General features: G+C 39.4%; 2 protein-coding genes across 3 annotated transcripts; one reads left to right on the top strand and one right to left on the bottom strand.

Moving 5' to 3' along the window:
* Positions 1-3,551: 3,551 nt before the first annotated feature.
* On the bottom strand, positions 3,552-11,700 carry LOC5508800 (basal body-orientation factor 1). Its single transcript, XM_032377600.2, has 15 exons — positions 11,574-11,700; positions 11,295-11,420; positions 9,839-9,962; positions 9,331-9,396; positions 9,021-9,083; positions 8,755-8,835; positions 8,282-8,362; positions 8,021-8,091; positions 6,830-6,974; positions 6,672-6,740; positions 6,434-6,546; positions 5,823-5,913; positions 5,570-5,637; positions 4,368-4,628; positions 3,552-3,900 (listed from the first exon to the last, which is right to left on the bottom strand). The coding sequence occupies exons 1-15, from the start codon at positions 11,621-11,623 to the stop codon at positions 3,693-3,695; spliced, it is 1,617 nt and encodes a 538-aa protein (XP_032233491.2). The 5' UTR covers positions 11,624-11,700; the 3' UTR covers positions 3,552-3,692.
* A 327-nt stretch (positions 11,701-12,027) lies between these two features.
* LOC5508784 (ubiquitin-like modifier-activating enzyme 5) lies at positions 12,028-22,172 on the top strand. Of its 2 annotated transcripts, none has more exons than XM_048723766.1 (13): positions 12,028-12,314; positions 13,366-13,411; positions 13,762-13,851; positions 15,562-15,608; positions 15,744-15,806; positions 17,670-17,756; positions 17,825-17,906; positions 17,999-18,103; positions 18,278-18,405; positions 18,545-18,680; positions 19,760-19,841; positions 20,686-20,798; positions 20,991-22,172. In XM_048723766.1, exons 1-13 carry the CDS (start codon positions 12,175-12,177, stop codon positions 21,081-21,083), a joined length of 1,212 nt encoding a protein of 403 aa, XP_048579723.1. In that variant the 5' UTR covers positions 12,028-12,174; the 3' UTR covers positions 21,084-22,172. The 2 variants fall into 2 exon arrangements, with proteins under 2 accessions (XP_048579723.1, XP_048579722.1); XM_048723765.1 differs by having other exon boundaries at positions 20,988-22,172.
* Positions 22,173-22,928: the final 756 nt, after the last annotated feature.

Raw genomic sequence — 22,928 nt, 5'->3', positions numbered from 1 at the left:
TTTCTGGGAAAATTCATGTGCACCACATTTGTGCTTATTTGATGAAAAAAATCAGTCATATTTGCATGTTAGCAAAAGGGATGTAAATAAAGCCGCGTGGGGCATGGGTTCCAGTAGGTTTTCCTTCTTCTTCAAACGTAGCTTTTTATAGCTATTTATATGTTTCTTGGCTCGGAATTAGATAGAATACAGCTGAAATGATATAAATCGTTTTCAAATATGTGCATTTTGATCTTTTTTTGTGCCTTGAAAAGGTATGAAAATATTACCACAGGGTACCCGCAACACCAGATTTCTAAAAAAAAAATTGCCCCTTTTTTATGGATTCGCAAATGGTACCGGTGGGCATCGGTCTCAATATTGATTACCATCCTTTTGGCTATATTTATACCAAGTTTGGTGCTTTTGTCCGCTGTGTATAGATTGAGCTCTTTTTGTGCGCTAAGCGACCCGACTATAGCATGTTCTTAAGATTTGGTGAAATCTCAGGCTGGACGTTCTAATAAAAAGGCTCTTATAAAAAAAAAGAGTGAATTTCAGTTATTCCACAAAGTTATTTAACACATTGACCCTTCAACCGGCCTGTACCGGCTTTGGGAAGTACCCACAACCCAAAAAAATCATAAATGCAAAATAAACACAACAAGATGAAGATACCAGGCATCAGTCTAAGGGATAAATGGTCTTGAAGATATGCATCCAACCAAGGTGTTGGCAACTCCTCTTAAGCCAAATAAAAGCACAGGTTCTTTGACAAATTTCAAATCGAACAAGGAAAGAAAAGCAGAATCACCCCTCTCAATAAACCGTTAAAAATACCACACAAGGGAGAGAGATCAGCAAACACAGCTCTAGACACAAATAGATACCTTTATTCTGATCCTCCAGGTTAATTTCCATGGCCTCAAAACATAATGTCCACTCCTTGAAGGCTTGTAAAACTACGAAGATGCCTTTACGGATTGCAAAGCATTCTGGGAGATCCAGGGAAAAATTCACGAGGGGAGGGCCAGTCAACATTCCTCTCCCCAAAGTCAGATGGTTTTTAGACAGCCTTTTCACCCCGAAGCCAAACAAATCAATTCCAGGTCATACAGACCCAGAATAGCAGTGTAAACAATTTTGGAATCAAATTGGTTTCAGAAAAAACAGCATTTATGAGAGCTGTGGTGATTCATTAGAAAATTATTTTCTCATCCAGGCAAAGCCAAACAAGAAAAAATCATCATGAATCCACCTTTGCTTGCAAATATCCATAAGCAAAGCACTCAATTATGCCCCAAAAGACTTCATGATGTCCTGAGAGACTCTTCTAATACGCTCATAGCTGTATTTTTGATGAAAAATACAAGCAACCATCAACTTGTGCTGGCTTCAGCACAACGACGAGGGATTAAAAGTGGGGACCGCAAAGCACTGTTGGAAAGCTTGGATACCGCTGACTAGGTGCAGCTGTGTTTGACTTTGACGGGCTGTATAAAACTCAGAATAGGGGGGAGGTATCTGTTTTCAGTCTGTTTTTTGTAAATTCAGCTAGCTCAAAAATAGCCAGGAGTCAATGGGTTAAGAAATTCATTTATACAATCTAGCATCGTTAGCTCAATGTATTTTTATCATAACTAAAACTAGAACTTAGAAATCGAAGTTTCCCTTTCTTTCACTATTTTTTTATCTGTTTATATCACCAATTATTATTTTTAGTGTGTAAACTAGTAGATGAGAAAAGTACGCGCTAACAAACTTAGTAGAACATTTGTAGATCTATGGATGCTCTGCATGTTAGACAGGTTGTACTCATCTAGTGGATTTTGACGAAATCGAAGTGCGGGACTTGGATAAGAAAATAATGTTTATCACTAGATTTCGGGATGTTCCGCCGAAGGTATTTTAGGACTCTATCATCCAAAGACTACTTACACTTTCATAATACGATAAGAAAATTTCAAGCAATTTTGTTTGGGGCTTTAGATTATTATGATGTTTGTTATTTTTGTGCAATATCATACTAGGTTATTATTTTCATAGAAATAACTTACATTTACAGGGGCGTACGCAGGATTTTAACAAGTTGCAGTCAAATCAATGAGAAGCCGGATGAGGGCGTGGCCCCGCATCCCGTGAAGATTTTATAGCTCCCGCTTTTGGGTTTGAAATTGGTGTCAATGCGTCAGACTTTATGAATATTACACGATCCTCTTTCATCCTCGGTCTGAAATAGGACTTCAGTCGTCGCGTGGCACTGAACGACATAACAATACTGTATGTTTGAAAATCATATGTGGACTATGATTAAGAAAATTATAGTTTTTATCCTCATCATATATATAAAACTACGTACATAAAAATGAATAAGTGAACATTTTTCCCTTCGTTGCAAATAAGATCGCCAATTTTTTTTTTGTAGTCCAGTGACTGCAGGCTTATAGGCTGCGTAAGCCCCTGCACTATTTCTTTTCAAGCCATTATCATTTAAAGAAAATATTAATCTTTTTACATGGACAACATAATTATTCAATCTTGATAAATTGAACGGATGACACCAGCTGCTTTTGCAGAGAAAGAGAAAGCTTGACATTGCTCGCAGCACGGCATTCAGTTGAATTTTTGCTTTCATCTCGATTTTACGCCGCGACAATTGTCAAGTGTATGATAGCTTTTATTTGAAAAAAAAAAAATCATGAAAACCATGCATGTTTATAAAACACGGCATGCTAATATCCGATTAAATTGCGGCTGGTGACTTTACGGCGCCTCCCCTTCCTCTATTGGTTCGGATTTATTTGATTTTCGTTATATCCTTACTATTCGTCTCGATCGTTAAAACCAGAGCTCCCTAAATACGCCGTCGAGTGTTTCAAGAAAGAGCGTAGCAATGAATGTATGGGAATGTGGCTAGAATCTACTGCTTGGATATCTGGAATTACACTTTGAACCTACCTCGACCACAAGACGTACCTTCACAGGGAACTTACATTCAATACGTTGCAAGTCTTGGACCCCAAATTCACGGCAATATTGAGGGAGTTCCAGTGAAAGAGAGGAGTAAGGAGTATGGTTTCGTGCAATCTTGTATTTTGGTCGCAATAATATGACAGCCCTGCAGCGCATAGGTAAAGAAGTATTTGCAGAAGTAATTCACAAATGTGATTGTAATCTGTTTTGCTAAAATGAGCAAACTTCATTTTTAGACAAAACAATGAATCATCGAATGGAAATGAGCCAACAGGTAATAAAGGGCGGCTAGTCACAGTAGACTGGGAAAGCCTGCAATCGATTGCCCAGCGAAGGTAAAGAAATGAAGGAAAAAGTAGTAGCCTACACCAACTTACCCGCCGTTTCTGTTGGCGCTATCGCTCCTTGCGTCCTTTCACTCTAATTATCGCACGTGTACACACCTTAGGTCCCGCCTTAACTAGCGAAAAGGGCTACTTTTTGACACACGCGACGACACACATCGAGAGCGTGCTTCCTGCTCTCATCAGCTGATTATGTAAAGTGCTATTATCCTTTCTTTAAGAAGAACACTTAGTTAAATGGAAATTAGGCGATTGTGCCGAGTAACCGGATTCTTGGCTCTTTATTTACAGTATATTCCATATGATTTCTTAATATCTACAAAGTAAAACCAGTCTATACATTGCAAGTTACTAACACCCTTTAAAGCTATTATCATAGCTACGGCTATGACAAGGCTACGACACCAAGCCTGCCACAGGGTTACCAGAGGGGGGCAGGGCGGGAGGAGTGGGCTCAAGAGCTCCTTTCTGCTGATTACCAGTCCCTCCTGTCAAAACACCTTGCGTGATAAATGTACTATCTTCGTCACCAGGCCCTCCTGACTCCAGCGCTTTAGGTCGCTGACCTGATGATGGTGTGGGCTCAAGGGCGGGGATCTTTTTCCTACAAGATGCAGACATGAAAGAGATTAGACGATATTCATAAAAGGAGAGGTCTCTAAGCTGCAATTTGATTGGGCAAATGAACAATATCCGCACCTCGACACAAAGAACGAGAAGAATTCCTTTGTAGAACAAAGATAATAGGAGACAAAGCAGCTGCGTACTTACTCCTCTCAATGGTTATGACACTATCTCACTCAAAAATTGAAATTCAAGCGTGCACTCCGGGAGCAAAAGAACTCCTTTGTAGAACAAAGATAATAGGAGACAAAGCAGCTGCGTACTTACTCCTCTCAATGGTTATGACACTATCTCACTCAAAAATTGAAATTCAAGCGTGCACTCCGGGAGCAAAAGTTTATTTATGAGCAATGTCTTACGATTACAGTTTTGGAAAGGTAACAGCTATTAGGTAATCGGAAAAAACTACTAGAAGTTCTACGGGATATACTATGTGATTGTTCTTACTTCTTTCTGTCTTTCTGTCCATTCATCTTCGCGAATAGCAGTCTGAGCACTCGCTCCCTCTGCTCCCAGGTGAGGTCCCCTACGTCGACTTTCCCTTCCATTCCACTCCACTTTTCCGCCTCGCGCAGGTCCTCGAACACGTTATTGGTGCTGGTGTCTGAGGACTTGAATGTGCGTACCCTGGGGTAGTCGGCTTGGCCCGCGTGAGCTGCCAGCATGCGGTTATGATAAACGGCCTGGGCGTCATGTCGGTATTGTGCCCTGGTACAAGACTTAATGTCAATCAACGCGCAAGGGAACTCTGGGTAAGTACAATACCACCAGAACCAAGAATTAGTAACAAACATCGAGAACAACGAGCAAGAGAACTCTGGGTAAGAACCATACCACCAAACCCAAGACTTAGTAACAAACATCGAGAACGAGCAAGAGAACACTGGGTAAGAACAATACCACCAGACCCAATACTTAGTAAAAAAACATCGAGAACAACGAGCAAGAGAACTCTAGGTAAGTACCATACCACCAGACCCAATACTCAGTAACAAACATCGACAACAACGAGCAAGAGAACACTGGGTAAGAACCATACCACCAAACCCAAGACTTAGTAACAAACATCGAGAACGAGCAAGAGAACACTGGGTAAGAACAATACCACCAGACCCAATACTTAGTAAAAAACATCGAGAACAACGAGCAAGAGAACTCTGGGTAAGTACCATACCACCAGACCCAATACTTAGTAACAAACATAGAGAACAACGAGCAAGAGAACTCTGGGTAAGTACCATACCACCAGACCCAATACTTAGTAACAAACATCGAGAACAACGAGCAAGAGAACTCTGGGTAAGTACCATACCACCAGAACCAAGACTCAGTAACAAACATCGAGAACAATGAGCGAGAGAACTCTGGGTAAGTACCATACCACCAGACCCAATTCTTAGTAACAAACATCGAGAACAACGAGCAAGAAAACTCTGGGTAAGAACCATACCACAAGAAACAAGACTTAGAAACCATCATCGACTGTTCGGCACAAATCAGCAGTCATTGTTAAGGAGAGAAGTGAAAGGCTCGACACAGCGGCGACTGCTTGGAGTCTTGTTAAAATTTAACCCTCTTTATAAAGATCATTGAAGTGTATTCAGGAGTTTGATATGCGTTACTTCATTACAATAGTAGTAGCGCTTTACCTGTTCTTGACTATTTCATTCTTTACATATTCCAGGGAATCCAAGAAAAACTGCTCCAATTCCGTTCTCTAAGAGTAAAAACCACGGTTCATATTAACAACTACAGAAATAGCAGCATTAAGAAAGACAATGAAGCGGAAACAGCAATGACATTTTTTGACGACATTTTGAGACCACAAATCTGGACACCACACAACAAGTATGGACTACACTAGCAAATGCAAATACAGTACCACATTCTAGGTTGTCTCACCTGATCTAATATGTTTTTGGCAAGTCTCTTCACTTTGTTCATTTCTTTTGTCTTCAATTCCACAATTCTTTGCAATCGAGCAATTTCCGCCCTGCAGAAAAAAAAGTGGGTTATGAAAAATCTTATCAAAAGTTGGACAAGCTTTGAGTATGGTATAGTGTTGGAAAGACAGACATGTGGCAGGCCTTGAAATATTAGGGGGCGCTTGATTCAGAAACATAATATTTGGGTCACAGCGAGCTCCACGTATTGCGAGCATTTTATAAATTAATACCAAGACGTAAGGCTGGATTACAGCTCGAAATAGAGCGAGCTCGAGTTATAGATATGCAAGTTGTTTCAGACTTACTCTTATGTAATGAATTACAGTATGTAGGAATTGTTCTGACAAAATTTTAAATCTTAAGAAAATTTAAATTTAAAATTTATTTTATAAAGTTGTCCTAAGCTATTACAAGAAACGATCAAAGTACCAATCTGTACTGAAGCAGCAGACCTCGCGGGCAAATTCACTCTTACTGTTTTTTGAGGTGATGGATACCACTAAAGTGCGTAGCTAAAACAATAACAAACAGTATATGCTGTAGTTCAAATAAATGTGTTGAATGTACCTGCTACTCCGAGTCTCGTCTTCTGTTGCTTGTACAATTGCGTTCCTTTCATCCTCAAACTCTCGTACGAGGTGGCTCAGAGACTTTTCAAGAGTTTTCACTTTTTCTTGAAGCTTTTTTGATGGGAAAAATATAAATTAACTTATAAATACAATGCCTGACTTTACACTGATTACATCATTGAGAATATCTTTTTTAATGACAATGGATTGGCATATTTGTACATGATCGAGATTACCTCAGATATATGTTTGCTCTGTTTTTTGCACTCGACTACTTTTTCCTGAACGATCATCCCATTTAGTTCCTTAAAACAAGATATATGTAATTAATTCAAGGACATGATTTCAATTAAAGACCACAAGAGTTCATGATCCAGTTTTAAAATCTATGTACTTTTTCTGATGAGAGCTCCTTGTTATCTTCCAGTAAATGGTCACGCTCCTTCTTAAGCTCCTCCCCCTCCTTCATGTGAAACTCCAGGGCAGCATTCACTCTCACATTCTCTTTATACACAGACCGAGTTGTCTCATCTAGGTTACTGCAAAATGTCAAACCAAATGAATAACATTGATATTAAATGCAGGCTTCGATTTTGCACTCCACAAGGGTATCGGGAAAACATTCCCTCATTTTAGGGGTAGAGAAGCCGATGGGTAACTCGCAAAAATTTAGCAAAGTCTCGTTTTTCTCAAATTTTAAGGGTCTCGGGGCCTCCTTTCTTTTTTCTACGGTCTCGGAGTCTCAGATTTTTGAACGCGTTCTCGGAATCTTGGATTTCTCGTGTCTGGATTCTTGAGCCTTTCCGCTTTAAACAGAAAGTTCAGCTACTGTAGGAAGACTGTTTTGAAACGCTACTTATCTTTTTTTTCGACCAATATTTATGGCATACCTCAATCTAAAAACAAGCTAGAAAAAGCTAGGGCTCGGATTTTGAAGTTTAACAAAAGTCTCGGGCTCGGATTCTGAAATTTGACAAAAGCTTTGTGCTCGGATTCTGAAACGCATGTCTTGGCGCCTCGGCAAGTCTCGGATTTACCCATCGCTACCCCTTATTTGACCTGCTTTCAAAAAGAGGGTTCTGCTTTATGTTTCTTCTTGATTTTAAATTTATTTCTTAACTCTAGGTACATAAGTCTTTTTATAGGCAATTTTTATATAAGATACGCTTAGTTTGAACTTTACATCTACTGTACAGTCCCTAATTTTCTGAGCGGTAGCATAACGGAAACTTCGCGCTTGTGAAATGGAAGAAACGACATGCCAAAGAACTTAGGTTATGTTTTCGCGTGACAATCACATCCTGTTTGAATCTTCGAACAACGCTTTTCTATCAAACTAATGCTCGGTTTGTCTGTTTCTAATGATTGAATGGTAAATTAAACAAGCAAGACAGGCCCAGTGTATTTAGATGGCCTTTTGTGTGGCCTAAACTCGCACCAAGCGAAATTTTGCTTCTGTAGCATGTTATGTACTGTAGGTATGGCGCAAAAAACAACAACAATGAATTAAAAAGAAGGCACCTACAGGGAAGCAGTATAAAGATAGTAAAAGCAAATGCACTTTAAAGATAGTAAAAGTAAATACCTAATTGCTTCTGTGTGTGCTCTTTCAGCCAGCTCTGCAATCTTTTTGCTTGCCTCCTGTTGTAGTCTAACCTGGAGAATAAAAATGAAAACAGCAATTACATTTTACCACACTCTTAATGTGAACAACAAGGCCCAATTGAATAAAAGATCATAATGAAACCAAAATGAATGAATTTATTCAGTTTCCACCAGTTTTACTGGTGTGGAAGGCACAGGCATTGTGGTAAAGTATTTAGTGAAACCAAAAAGAATGCTGTACCTTTTCTTCAAAGAATTTGTGTTCCATCTGCTGCAATGTGTCCTTGTGTTTCTTTTCAGTCATAAACATACTCTCTTTGATCTAAGATAATAAAATGTACTATGTAAACCTTTAATTAAGACAAGAAAGGCAGGATAAGATAAATTAATCTTCAAACATTATGATAAATCAAGCACCATAGCTAGCGGACTGGGCATGCACCCCTTTGACTGCCAAAAAGTGAGTCATTATCTATCGAGAGAACGTCAAATATTCTAAGCAAATCTGTACATATTTTATGTGATGTAACTGTATGACAGCTGGGTCCTTTAAATGCAATTTTGGCAATATCAAAGAGATAAAAGAAGCAAATATTTTGAGAGGAAAAATATCTTGGGCTCTAAACATAAAAATCTTGCACTCACTAATGCAATATTATGTTTTAATTAGATCAAGAAGACGGTCACATGCTCTCAATGGATTTATTTTCTCACCTCATCCAATTCCCTTTGCATCTGGGCTCTTTTTCGCCTGAACTCTTTCACTAGTTTCAGCTCAGACTGCATAAGCTTAACCTGAAATTTAATTTTGATAGTAGCTGCCTTTATTCTGGGATTGGAATTAAAAAAGGGGTAAAAAATCCAAGACATTAAAAAACACTATCAATAATACTGTGTGAATTGAGGCTGATCTTAATCTATGATTGGAATAATTTCCACCATATAGCTTTTCCATGGCAACAGCTGCAGATTGTACATACCTCGTTGGTTTTCTCAGCCAATGCTTCTTGCAGCTGATGAATTTGCTGCGAATACTCATCCACCTGAACAAATAAAATTATGCTATTATTACAATATGCATGCTCCCACTTAATATGTCCATCACCACTCCAATTCTATGTACTGTACATCAAAACCACATGTGTGTTATATTTATGGATCTAAAACCTGTATCAAAATGTCAAAAAAGAGTGATATCCCTGTATCAAAATGTCAAAAGAGGGTGTTGTCTCACATTTGTCAACATTCTAAAGGTTTATTATTAATTTCTAAGTATTATTTTAGACTTACTAAGGCCTGCCTCTCTTTTCTTGACTCTCTCTTTAATTCTTTTAGACCTTGCTGTAGTTTTGACACCTGACAAACAAAATCAAACCAGACATCATAAGAATACAACAAAATGATAACATGATACAGTAATTGATAGACTTCTTGCCATCTCTCCTTTGGCAGATAAAGTCATAAATTTAAGCTCGAGAGGCACGAGCCTTAGGGGTGACAATGGCATGAGTGCCAAAGGGGCGAGAATTCGCCAAATTCTCCAGACTACAGTATCTCTGAGCACTTACCCGACCAAGAGGGAAACCTGACCCCACAAGGGTTTCGCGCCTACTGTGTATTGTTATTACAGACTATGGACCCAATTTTTAAAGACTCTTGTTGTATAGGACAATAATGATGGCCTGTAAGGGTTCTGTAAGGTAGAAAGTTGACATATATAAACAGACAAAGGAGGAAGATTCCTTCCTTTTGGCAACACATTACAGATTCTCTGACTTGACACGGATACACTATGTACCTGGTCATCCTTTTTTATGTCTTCTTGCTTGAGGAAAGATATCACTTCTAGAGTGTCCTTCTCCGTCTGAGCCATCTGTTGCTGCAGTACGTCATTATCCAGCATCAACTTCTTGGCATTCTCTCTATCAATAAAAACGATAACTTTAAACATGTAATTAGGGAGTTGTTTGAGGGGAGAGAGAGAAAGTGTGTGTGTGTGTGTGGGGGGGGGGGGGGGGGGTGGGGGGGAGGATGGGGGCTGGTGAGAGTAGAAGCAATTTCTTATTTGTTGAATAATAGCTAAAAAAATCCATCAATTATAGCGGCACCAAGAACACCATGAACACCGGAAATATGTATGGAATCTTTGTTCTGACCAATCACTTGCAAGATATTCAAACTGTCAACTAGAAACATGTCTGAACAAGTCTTAGTGTCTGAATTCTCGCGTCTGATTCATCAGAAGACAATAAACATTCCACACATATTTTAGGTGTTCACGGTTTTACTGGTTGCGCTGTAACTAGACAATGACTACATTTACATACTTCTATAAAGCTATATATGCTAAAGGCTGATTTAGACGCTATGATTTTTGCCTACAACAATCTCATGCGACATGACTTAGCCCTGATTTAGCCACTCACGTCTCAAGAAAATCGTGTACGAAATTTGCGCTTTTTACTCGTCGAGGACTGGGACCAACAACAAAAAACATTGCGGATGGTTGCACTATTTTACTCCGTAAACGAATGGAAAAAGTCGAAGAAGGGTCCAAGAGAAGGAATGGCTGACAGAATGGGTCATTGTTTAATCTTGGAGGAGGTACGCCTGGCCAAAGTTCCACGCGATTGCCGATGATATCTTTCTATGGATTTCAGCCATATTTGCAAACCAAAACAGTCATCGCCCCCTGTCTCTCTCCCAGAAAAGAAGATCCGCCTCAATGCTTCTGTCATTTTACCAAATATGGGCACAAAGTCGTAGAGTTTTGAAACAGGTTTCAAAAATCCTACAACTCTTTCGTGTCGTAAGCTCGTGTCGTAGTGGAGTTGATTTGAGGTTGGTTTTCACTTGAACGTAAGCGCAAGCGGGACGCACATAGTCTTCCGATTCTCACTAGAACATAAGCGCAAGCGGAAGTGCAAGAGAACGCAACTGCTTGATTTTCTTGTGATTGCGCTTGTGTTTGACCGATTCTCACTTATGTTGCGCTTCCGTTTGCGCTTACGCTTGCCTCCTAGTGAGAACCAGCCTTTAGACTTTGCGACTTGAGTTGTATGCTGATGCGAGCGTGTCGCATGCGATGGTTGTAGGCAAAAATCGTATAGTAGAGTCTAAACCGGCCTTAAGGCAGAATATACTTTATTTTACATCACTGTTTACAAGCTAATAGCCTTTTGTGCGCATCCCCATCCAACTTTCCGTGACTCGCACCATAATAGAGTTAGCTCCATTCCCACACGTAGGCATACCTGTATTCGAGTCGTGATTTCTGAATAGCATCCAGTTTTGTTTCCCATAACTTCGCATTAGCGACAGCATCTTTCAAAACGTTATCCTTCTTGGCTTTCTTGCCCTCTTTATTCCCCTTTTTCCCCCTAAAAATTACCATAGATTAGTAAAATAACAACTAGCTTACGAAAAGCATTCCAGAGAAACCAGCGTTTACAAAATTCAAATTCGCATGAATCAGTAATGTTTTGTTTAGTTCACATCAGTTGGATGATAATTAGTGAATAATTGCTGTTTACCCTGACTTTTTTCCTTTCCCTCCTTTGGCTTTCTTTCCTTTTTTTGGCATTTTAGCAGGAAAATCACAGACACGAAAAACTAGACGCCTGCTAAAAACAAGATGGCGGCGTTACTAAGCAACGCAATGTTGCAGACTGGGGACTGGTGAAGTATCAGCGGACGATATCACAGGTAACCCGCATCAAAGACATGATAAGTTTGACTACGCAGTGATCTTTACTAAAATATATGTAAATATTAACTACACTAACTAAATTGTCTGGTAATTAGGAAAGTATTCATCAAGCGCGGAAAGTTTTTATTTACAGGTCTACTCCTGGGCCATTTTTATTTTGCCGGGGTGCGACGCTGATTCAGATAAGTAAAGATTTGTGTACGCATTCCAACACTGAAACACAGCACTTGTGTAGGGGGTGGGGGGTGGGGGGGTTAAGATTTGAGCCCACACTTTTCGTTTTTTATATCCAGCGGTATAAAGTAGCACAGCAGCTGAGCGTAGCCATTTTGATCAAGTGTTCGGCGACCTCCCTCGTCATTTACGATAAACAGACTCAAAACAGATCCCCTCAGAGCACGCTTCACATATAATAGGACAGAATCATGTCAGAGGAAGTCCAAAAACTAAAAGAGAGAATCGTCGAGCTGGAGAAATCTCTCGAAAATGAACGCAAGAAGAAAGGACCCAGGCGGGAGAAACTGAATGAAATGAGCGCGGAGGTCGTAGACTCCAACCCGTACAGGTCTGTAGTCGGTAAACTGGAGGCATAACATTGTAATTCAACAGGAACTATCAGTATATCAGATGTAGTTATTAGATATATTTTAGAATAATACGTAGCAGGATGCGTCATGTATTTTAATCGACTATCTCTTCCTCTTCACATTTCTGATGACGATTCATTCCATCGATTGCCCATTTTTTTTTTTTTTTTGTTATCATGAAAGCACAAAAGGCCATGTTTGGTTCGGCGCTCACGACTAATCCTTTCTTGTGCCATTACGGCTAATGTCTTTCGTGGACCGTTTCAATCAATCAACTCGGTGATACCAGGTGGTGTTATGCTACTCAATTCATTATTGACTGCTCACCAATATCCATGTATAGAAAGGCTCGTGCTGATCAAACCGACATAATAACAAGCGTTTTATTTCCATCCATTTATTCCTGATCTACCATTATTGTATGAACTATCTACTTTCGATTTTGGTACAAAAAGTATACCACAGTAATAATGAATACTAAGTTAATTAATAATTATTATGTTTATTGATATTACCTAAAATGTCAACTAACACTATTACAAAATTACCAATAAAGACCTAGAAACTAAAAATAGCTCTAATTGTACTAATTACTTACTCTCTTGACTTGATTGAGTATTTTTGTCACAATAATAAATTTGTCAATTAAAGCAAGAAAATGCTCACAAATTGGTTCCAGTTGAGTCTTAGAATATAAGAGAAATCAGATATGGAAAACAACAATCACTATGATTTAAAAAAAAATGTTTTATTTCATTTATCTTAATTTCTAACTTTATACAAACCTGTACCTATGTTGTTTAAGGAGATAAAATAGACTGTCAACTGATATTTGATTTGCATTCAATTTTTGTGGTCAAGTTATTATAATCTCTCTATGTGTTAGATTATATTATCCCCTAAGAAGCTTTTCATAGCTGGAATTCTAGTATGTGTCTAGTCTAAATTTATTAGTACATATGTGGTTTTTATGTTTTTTTTTTTTTGTGTCTCATACTTCATATAAACGTCTTGTATCTTCTGTTTCAGTCGACTTATGGCTTTAAAGCGCATGGGAATAGTTGACAATTATGAGGTATTCTACTGGAATTATCTCCCCAGAATCTATCTCCCCTGAACAAAAAACCCACACATTTGTTCTACAGTACAAAAGAGACAAGAGAGAGACAAGAGTCTAATATTTTGATAGTGCCCTTGCAATATTGAAGAGTGTATACATATATTATAACTGCAATATCAAAGAGTTAATACATTTATTTTAAACAATTTTATATTTCTTTCAAATTTAGAAAGAGTTTAACTTTTCGCAAATCTTAAATCATTTGTGTTGTATCCACTACATTCATATCATAATTGCTGTGCTTATCTTATGTCAATGTATCTATCAATTATTGATTTTATTTATTATGACTAAACTTCTTGTAGAAAATTAGAGAATTCACAGTGGCTGTAGTTGGTATTGGAGGGGTCGGAAGTGTCACCGCTGAAATGCTGACAAGATGCGGTATTGGGAAGGTAAAAATGTGTGTTTACTTTCAAATACTGCTATACATGTACTTTGTTCTATAGCTTTGAGATATATTGTTTATACTGTACAAAGAGTGAAACTTCCAATTCAATTTTTTTGTAATTTCATTAAATGCTGTAATAAAATGAATTCATTATATGCTATATAATAAAATGAAATTTAATATGCAGTAAAGGTGCAAATACATATGTAAATATTATTTAGTATATTATTGGTACAAGTGACACTGAACATGGCATGGTACATATGTTTTAAAGGATAGGCTTTAAGTATCCAAAACCCACTGTAAACCCTCAGCTACTGCACTGGCTTTAAATGTTTGTAAAACTCTCTCCCTCTTTCTCGTTATTTATAGTTTTTCATGTCATTGCATCTAAGGGAAAGGTCATTAGAGAGCTTAAGCAAGTCAACACGAACGGCATAAAAAACGGTGCCACGCTTATGAATTGCTAAAAAACGGCATTGACGTCCGTGATCGTGCGCATAGAACATAAAAATAGGGAAAATGCTGTTCAAGATTTCCTGTCACAGACGTCAACGTCATTTTTTTAGCAATTCGTGAGCATGCAAGTCGTGTTTGATGACGTTCGTGTTGACTTGATAAGAAGTTGCCCACAAATGCAGTTAACACAGTTAAAATCTGTGCAGTACTAACAAAAAAGAAAAACATATGCTTTATATTTTGTAAACTGGAATATGGTCTATTTAACAATTAGACTACGAGTTTGAGTTTTATATGAATCAATAGATAGTCAATGAGGCGTGTAGTGCTGAGTTGACTATTTGACTCACAGAAAACGAGAACAAGTAGTCTAATTGTTTTGGTATAAATCTACTAACATGCCACCTTTAAAAAAATTACGACTTTAATAATTCTCAGTAATAAATAACCGCTTTCGGTGTGAAAATGCCAGCTCCTTCGCTACTCACTATCTATGGCTCAAGAGATAGTGAGTACGGAAGCCTATCAAATTGCAAGATTCGTGATTAGTATGCGAGTGGATTTATACTAATAGAATCGGAGTGTCGCTGTTTCAAATTAAAATAGTGGGGAGACAGACACCGTCCCCTCCCTTTGCATGCCAAATTGTTGTGCGTTGGGGGAGGGGGGGGGAAGGGACATGCCCATGAAAGGGCAGCTAAGCTTGCCTCAAACACCATCAAGCCAGGAAAAGTCTTATTTCTAAGCCCATTTTTTAGAGGTGCAAATACTATTGTATTTCAGGGGGCCGGGGGGCATGCTCCCTCATGAAATTCCCAAATGAAATCTTATTTACATATCTTTTCATGCCATCAATCTGAAAGGTTATAATGGTGGGGGGACTTTGACATGAATTGAAATATGCAGATTCAGTGATGGAAGTTAATAAAACCAAAACTACAAAAGATAAAAAAGGGGGAAAGCCACAGTTTAGGGGATAATAGTTTACAATGCTAGTGAAAGGAAAGTCATGAAAGTGCAAGCAGAAGGCGCATTACTTCATTTATCTATTGCAGCGGGTCTGGGGTCTCCCCAGAAAAAAATTAAAATTCCAGACTCTAGGCTCGGAAATTGATCAGAATAACTGTTTAAAAAATAAGGCCCTCCCCTAAACCCTGTTTCAAAATTTGAGGCCTTCCCCCAAATCGATGCTCAAAAAATCGCAACACCTTCGCATGATCCTTCCCTTAATGGTAAATTCATGTGTTTATCTCAGCTGCTTCTGTTTGACTATGACAAAGTGGAACTTGCCAACATGAACCGGTATGTTTGGCAATTTATTTTTTCCATCTATTTCTCTTTGAAACCAATTATTTGGTGCTTGTTCTATGTTTTTTTTTTCAAACTTCAGCATACTACAACATTGTAATCAAATGGTTAATGATTTGCATTGGTTAGGTTATTTTTTCGACCAGAGCACTCGGGTATGAGCAAAGTTGAAGCTGCGGTCAATACTCTAAGGTCAGAATGATTATGATTGTAATGTTGGTTATCATGATCACTTTTACCATGGACATATGCTAATGTCAATTTGTTTTACTGTGCCATCATCATCACAATCACTGGATAACAGTTAAGACAAATCACGTCACCACCCATGTCACAAAACTTACAGAGCAGGGACGGATCCAGGATTTCAAAATGGGGGGTGGATGATCGCCGGATAGACTGCTTATAACTGATCCAGTGGTTCTTGGTAGCCCACTACATCAGGGCTTCTGGGATTATGCGGAAAAAAACTCAAAATTTCGCGGGATTCCTTGCTAAATTACGCGGAAAATCAATCATTACGCACTAAATTACGCAGGATTTTGCAATACATTTTTCTTTAAAAATCAAAATTTTGCGGGATTCTTTACTGAATTACGTGCTAAATTACACGGAATATCAACTGTTACGCCCAAACAACATTTTGTACCGAAGAAAAGCACGAAATAACTTGAAAAGGTTAATTTTCTGCGTGAAAATGTCTTAGGCGAGTTTTCATTGGCTCCTAGCCACCAGCCAATTAAAAAAAGTATTTTATTATTAGTCCTAAGCCTTCGCGGTTTAGCAAAGAACGCCTAGTCATTTTATTTGTTTTCGGAAATTCAGTTCGAAATATCGCACTCTTACGAAGAATATCTCTCTTTTTTCACAAGAAATAGAGGTAACAACCCTAAAAGAACACATCAGCTGTGCAATTAAATGTTTTGTCTTTCAAAATTTAGCCAAATTACGCGGAAATTTGTGGATTACGCGGAAAAAGCCAAATTACGCGCTTCCGCACAAGCGCCTAATTCCAGAAGCCCTGCTACATAGATTTTACGATATGCTGAATTGGCTTTGTCGCGTCAGCAAAGTCAAGCAGGCTAAGGAAAATGGACAGTACCTTCCATCCGTCTTACATTTATTTTCTTCAAACAAAGAGACTTTTCAATTTTTTTTACTCAAAAAGGGGGGTGGATATCCATCCAATCCACCCCCCTGTATCCGCCCCTGCAGAGATGGCACATCAATCTTATACTGAGCACTGGCTCCTGGAAATAGCCAGCATCTAATTGAGTCTGACTGTCAAGTAGAAGCTAAATGTCTACAATTGATGTGATAGTTGGAACAAAACATGACATGTACATTTGGCACAAGGAAGGGGAACAAAATTTGGCACAAAACCTGGTTCACTCATTGGCACAAAACATTGTCACAACACTCCGCACAAAACATGTCACACAAAACTTGGCCCAAAAATGAAAAAAGGCACAAACATTGGCACTTGAAACTCTGCTCAAACATCTGGCAGTTAACATGTCACAACACTTGGTGCAAAACATGAACATATTTGACACAAAACATGACACAACACTTGACACAAAACAAGGCACATGGAGATAACACAAACTAGATACAACCCTCTGCATAAAACATGGTACACGAAACTCAGCACAAAACAGGACACAACTCTTAGAACAACTTGCAACTTGCCACAAACAGGACAGAGCACTTGACACAAAACAAGGCACATGGAGATAACACAAACTTAAATAAAACCCTCTGCATAAAACATGGTACAAGAAACTCAGCACAAAACAGGACACAACTCTTAGAACAACTTGCAACTTGCCACAAACATGACAGAGCACTTGGCACAAGCCAATGTTCACAAATGATGTTGACCATGATGAAAATAAACATTCTGCTTGCAACTATCACTTTTGAAAAACAAAAAGAGCTGTCAAAGGACAAATGTCTATCACCAGGAGCCAGCTGCTTTTTTGAAACCTGTTATCTTATCAAAACAAGTTGACACTAGCACTGCTCAATTTTTGTTTCTTTATTTGTTTGCAGGGACATTAACCCAGATGTCGAATTTGAGGCATATAATTATGATATTACTCTAATGGAAAACTTCAATCATTTTTTAGCTCGAATAAGGTACAGCCTAAATTTCTTTGAATTTTAAAGTACCGCAATCTTAATAAATGCATTTTTACATTTTGCAGCCATGGAGGCTTTGACAACAAAGCAGTAGACCTTGTTCTTAGTTGTGTTGACAACTTTGAGGCCCGCATGGCCATCAATACAGTAAGTAGTATACTTGTGCTACCTTTCCATGATGTCATTGCTATTATTTTTGTAGTAAAGTAGCATTTCAGTCTTTGTTTTTTTGTTAACAGGCATGTAATGAACTGGGGCAGCCATGGTTCGAGTCTGGAGTCAGTGAGAATGCCGTATCTGGACATATTCAGTATATAAACCCAGGGGAGATGGCATGTTTTGCTGTAAGTGTGGCTTATACATAGTCTAATTCAGAGTAGGGGAGAATGTTTTGCTGTATGTACATATTGGCCTTTAGGTTGTTTGATTTGTCTGACTTTTAATTTTTTTGCGTTTGGCTTTTACTTTTAGCCTCATTGCACTTGCAATTTCACAAATTATTTTATATCATTTGACAGTGTGCTCCCCCACTGGTAGTAGCATCAAATATAGATGAGAAAACATTAAAGCGAGAAGGCGTGTGCGCAGCATCACTACCGACCACCATGGGCATTGTTGCAGGATTTCTTGTCCAGAATACTCTCAAGTATGAAACTCTTGCAAATCCAAACAATAAATTCTGTACAAGTATTCAAATCTGTGTTTGAAATTTCAGAGCAGGAAAGAAATTGCAGCCATACAATAGGTATTTATGCCAGTAACCTATTTATTATAATTTATTCAAGGTACTTGCTTAAGTTTGGATCTGTTACACATTACCTGGGATACAATGCTATGCAAGACTTCTTCCCTACTATGAGCATGAAGCCTAACCCTACATGTGATGACAGGAGCTGTCAGAAACGCCAACTAGACTACCAGGTCAGGGGTGAAGAATGAGAGAGGGAACAAGGGGAACAACGACAGGGGAGGATCATGGGAACAAGGACAGGGGAAGATCAGGGGAACAAGGACAGGGGAAGATCAGGGAATCAAAGACAGGGGAAAATCAGGGGAACAAGGACAGGGGAAGATAAGGGGAACAAGGACAGGGAAAGATTAGGGAAACAAGGACAGGGGAAGATCAGGGAAACAAGGACAGGGGAAGATCAGGGAAGGACAGGGGGAGATCAGGGGAACGAGGACAGGGGAAGATCAGGGGAACAAGGATGGGAAGATCAGGGGAACAAGGACAGGGGAAAATCAGGGGAACAAGGACAGGGGAAGATCAGGGGAACAATAACAGGGGAAGATCCGGGGGGTTGAGGTGAGGGGAAGATCAGTGGGGTGAGGTGAGGGGAAGATCAGGGGGGGTGAGGTGAGGGGAAGATCAAGGAGGGTGAGGTGAGAAGATCAAGGGGGGTGAGGTGAGGGGAAGATCAAGGGGGGTTGAGGTGAGGGGAAGATCACGGGGGGTTGAGGTGAGGAGAAGATCAGGGGGGTTGATGTGAGGGGAAGATCAGGGGGGTTAAGGTGAGGGGAAGATCAGGTGGGCTGAGGTGAGGGGAAGATCAGGGGGGGCTGAGGTGATTGGAAGATCAGGTGATTGAGGGCAGAGCAGAGTTCAGGTTAAGGTCAGCCAGTTGGGTAGGGTCAAGTGTGTTGGCTTTTTGGGAGACATTAGCGAGTTAGCGGCCAGGAGAAAATCAGGGGGATTTAAACAGCCTCTGTGAGCCGCCATTTTGTTGTCCTAGCAAAGTATCAAGTGCGAATAAGCAACCATTTCCATCGGCTGATTCAGTGAAGCCAATACCATATTTTCGATTGAATTTGGTGAATAAAGTATTAAATTTTGTTTTAAGATGGTTATTTCGAGATTTTGACACATTCTATGCCTTCCAATAATAAATAAAAACAATAACAAAGGTGTGGCATACAAGGTTGGTGGCTGACATTGGGGGAGGATAAAAGGTGAACAGCTTTCAAAATTTAAATATACTAATAGAATGTTACATTATAAGGAGGCACTGGCTGCTAAGCCACCTACAGAAAATGACAAACCTCAAGAAGAAGAGGAAGTTGTCCATGAGGAAAACGATTGGGGTAAAGTCACTTGCTATCTCTTTGTATGTCCCAGGTATGTCCCTCTCTCTTTGTATGTCCCAGGTATCTCCCTATCTCTTTGTATGTCCCAGGTATCTCCCTGTCTCTTTGTATGTCCCAGGTATCTCCCTGTCTCTTTGTATGTCCCAGGTATCTCCCTGTCTCTTTGTATGTCCCAGGTATCTCCCTCTCTCTTTGTATGTCCCAGATATCTCACTATCTCTTTGTATGTCCCAGGTATCTCACTATCTCTTTGTATGTCCCAGGTATCTCCCTATCTCTTTGTATATACCAGGCATCTCACTATCTCTTTGTATGTCCCAGGTGTCTCCCTGTCTCTTTGTATGTCCCAGGTATCTCCCTGTCTCTTTGTATGTCCCAGGTATGTCCCTCTCTCTTTGTATGTCCCAGGTATCTCACTATCTCTTTGTATGTCCCAGGTATCTCACTATCTCTTTGTATGCCCCAGGTATCTCCCTCTCTCTTTGTATGTCCCAGGTATCTCCTTATCTCTTTGTATGTCCCAGGTATCTCCCTGTCTCTTTGTATGTCCCAGGTATCTCACTATCTCTTTGTATGTCCCAGGTATCTCCCTGTCTCTTTGTATGTCCCAGGTATCTCACTATCTCTTTGTATATACCAGGCATCTGACTATCTCTTTGTAAGTCCCAGGTATCTCCCTATCTCTGTATGTCCCAGGTATCTCCCTGTCTCTTTTTATGTCCCAGGTATGTCCCTCTCTCTTTGTGTGTCCCAGGTATCTCCTTATCTCTTTGTATGTCCCAGGTATCTCCCTATCTCTTTGTATGTCCCAGGTATCTCACTATCTCTTTGTATATACCAGGCATCTCACTGGTTACCGAGAGTAAGGGTGAAGCAGACGAAGAAGACGAACCGCATCCAGAACTTGTTGCAGGTGTTACACTTGCCTACACAAAGCCTAAAGCAACAAGAAAGGTGATAATTTTTAGTCCACTGTATCTTGATCTAGCATGTTAATTCACAGTACTCCTTTTAATAATTAGATGACTAATATTTCGATATTTTATCCACTGTATGGTGTGCTTTTCTTTCAATATTTAAAAATTTTCACAATTGGATTTTTACTGTAGCTTGGTTATTACTCAATCCGGGTTTTTTTTCCAGCAGATTTCGGAGGAGATAAGCAGCGAAGGTCAAATGTCGGCGGAAAGTGACGAACTAAGTGTCGAGGAACTCATGAAGAAACTGAAAAATTTGTAGTATAGAAAATTCTAGTATAATGATAATTTATTTGTCAGTACGTCTGTAGGGTGAAAACCAGAATCTTTCGATGACGCTACGAGCTCCAGACCAAAAAAATGGTTTGCTTTGAAAGCAAAACGCTCCGTACAAGCTTTTCCACGTACACCTATTTCAAATAAAAGGTTTCACTCGAAAATCCATGCCCGAAGTGCTTCATAGGTATCGTCTAAGTGGATGAATCCTGGTATGTGGAAGTCCCTTGTTTACGCTTATTTATTTGCTGCCCATGACGCACTGCGGATTACAACACATGGATTCTCCAAGTGCAACCTTATTTGAATCATGTGTGTGGTATAGCTAACAAGACTTCCTGCAAGCTGTTCGTGAAAGACTAGGAATCTAGGAAGAATACAGCAAGCTGGAGAAAGACTCAATCAATGAAAGTCTCAAGTCTCAATGAAAAAAGCTCTTTACGCCCTTAATATTCTGTAAATTTTGAGCCGCTTTAAAGACTCTCCGTATTTAAGCGTAGTCCAAAAGTGTCCTTTAAAAGGGCTTCCATTATTAGGGTAATGGCTTTATCTAGTCTGGTCCCACAAGCAAATTAACCGCGCTAGCAAATACTTTTTTCTTTTTATTGTGGCCCTTGATCCATATTGGGCACTGCATTAATATAGAAATCAGCACTCACCTCGGCTGACCGTATAATAATTACTGTAGTGTTACTGTATCACTGTGTGCCACAATATGGTGGTTTTCCTAAACCCGTGCAACAAGGTATAAAAGTCAAGAGTGTTTAAATTAAGGCAGCGCAAAAGAGAGCAAAGACATCAGACTGTAATAGTGTTAAATAAGCTAAAGTGTATTCCACGGGTTTACGAAAACGTCCAACGCTACATTCTGGTCTTCTTTAATAATCGTTCATTGCAATAAAAAGGGCAACATATGTTATTAAGATAAAATCGATAATATGAATATCATTTATGGTTTTCAAAACAACTGGCTATTTCTCATTTGCTGCATCGCAAAGTTTCTTTTTACAACACGAGATAAAGTCCTTAATGTAATAAAGTTTAATAAAAGAAATAAAAAACAATTGAAGAAAAATTTTGAGCGTCACATCCTTTCTATCTTTACCTCTCGCCCCCCCCCCCCTACCCCACACACAAAACTTTGAGTTTCGATTTCATAATTTCATTGTCTCAACAGTCCAAGGACTAGAAACTTCGATTTTGGCGTGGTAGCGCAAAATTCCCCAGATATTTCAAATATCCTCATTGTGTATTTGATTACTGATAGAGATCACTGCACTTTTTTTTTTTTTCGGTGTGTGTGTGTGTGTGTGGGGGGGGGGGGGGGGGGGGGGGAGGGGGGGGGGGTGGCTGGGGAGACCCCTGCCTCATGTTTTCACCCCCGCAACTGCTGATTGGCAAGCGCGCACAATCATTCTACAGTTGTCTGCCTTTCGAGCGTATGAGTGCTTATGAGTTTATAAGAGATTGTATAAAAATAGCTTGTATAAAATAGGGTTTGCGGGCTCACCAGCTAAAATCATCTACTCATTCTCGCCTTCAAATGGACATTATTTGCTGAAGGGGGGGGGGGGGGGTGCGCAGTCATAGGTATCATATTGGAAAAGTATGGTATTTGAAGATTCCTTAATAAGAAAATGTCCCACTTTTTGGGAGGAGGGAGGGTGCGCGAGCACCCTGTGTACGCGCTATGTGCCTGCTCATTCCAGCATTGAGGGCCAAGTTTTTATTCTCATCACTTTTGTCTATCTGTACTTTCTGCTTCAGGTGTTTTTAAACGAACCCCTTCCCTTCCTCCTATTCTCGAATTTGTAGTTTTTATTCTCATCAC

This window comes from Nematostella vectensis, chromosome 2, assembly GCF_932526225.1.
Source record: "Nematostella vectensis chromosome 2, jaNemVect1.1, whole genome shotgun sequence".
Classification (NCBI taxonomy): Eukaryota; Metazoa; Cnidaria; class Anthozoa; order Actiniaria; family Edwardsiidae; genus Nematostella; species Nematostella vectensis.
The sequence above is the reverse complement of the archived record's forward strand: the minus strand, read 5'-3'. Positions and strand labels throughout refer to the sequence as shown.

Excerpts from the sequence above, each read along its gene's own strand:
- LOC5508800 (XM_032377600.2), bottom strand. The coding sequence starts at position 11,623 with ATGCCAAAAAAAGGAAAGAAAGCCAAAGGAGGGAAAGGAAAAAAGTCA. Across the intron at positions 9,963-11,294 it reads AAATCACGACTCGAATACAG|AGAGAATGCCAAGAAGTTGA; the intron begins GTATGCCTACGT and ends TTTTATTGATAG. Across the intron at positions 9,397-9,838 it reads ACATAAAAAAGGATGACCAG|GTGTCAAAACTACAGCAAGG; the intron begins GTACATAGTGTA and ends TTTGTTTGTCAG.
- LOC5508784 (XM_048723765.1), top strand. The coding sequence starts at position 12,175 with ATGTCAGAGGAAGTCCAAAAACTAAAAGAGAGAATCGTCGAGCTGGAG. Across the intron at positions 12,315-13,365 it reads GTAGACTCCAACCCGTACAG|TCGACTTATGGCTTTAAAGC; the intron begins GTCTGTAGTCGG and ends CTTCTGTTTCAG. Across the intron at positions 18,681-19,759 it reads AACGCCAACTAGACTACCAG|GAGGCACTGGCTGCTAAGCC; the intron begins GTCAGGGGTGAA and ends TTACATTATAAG.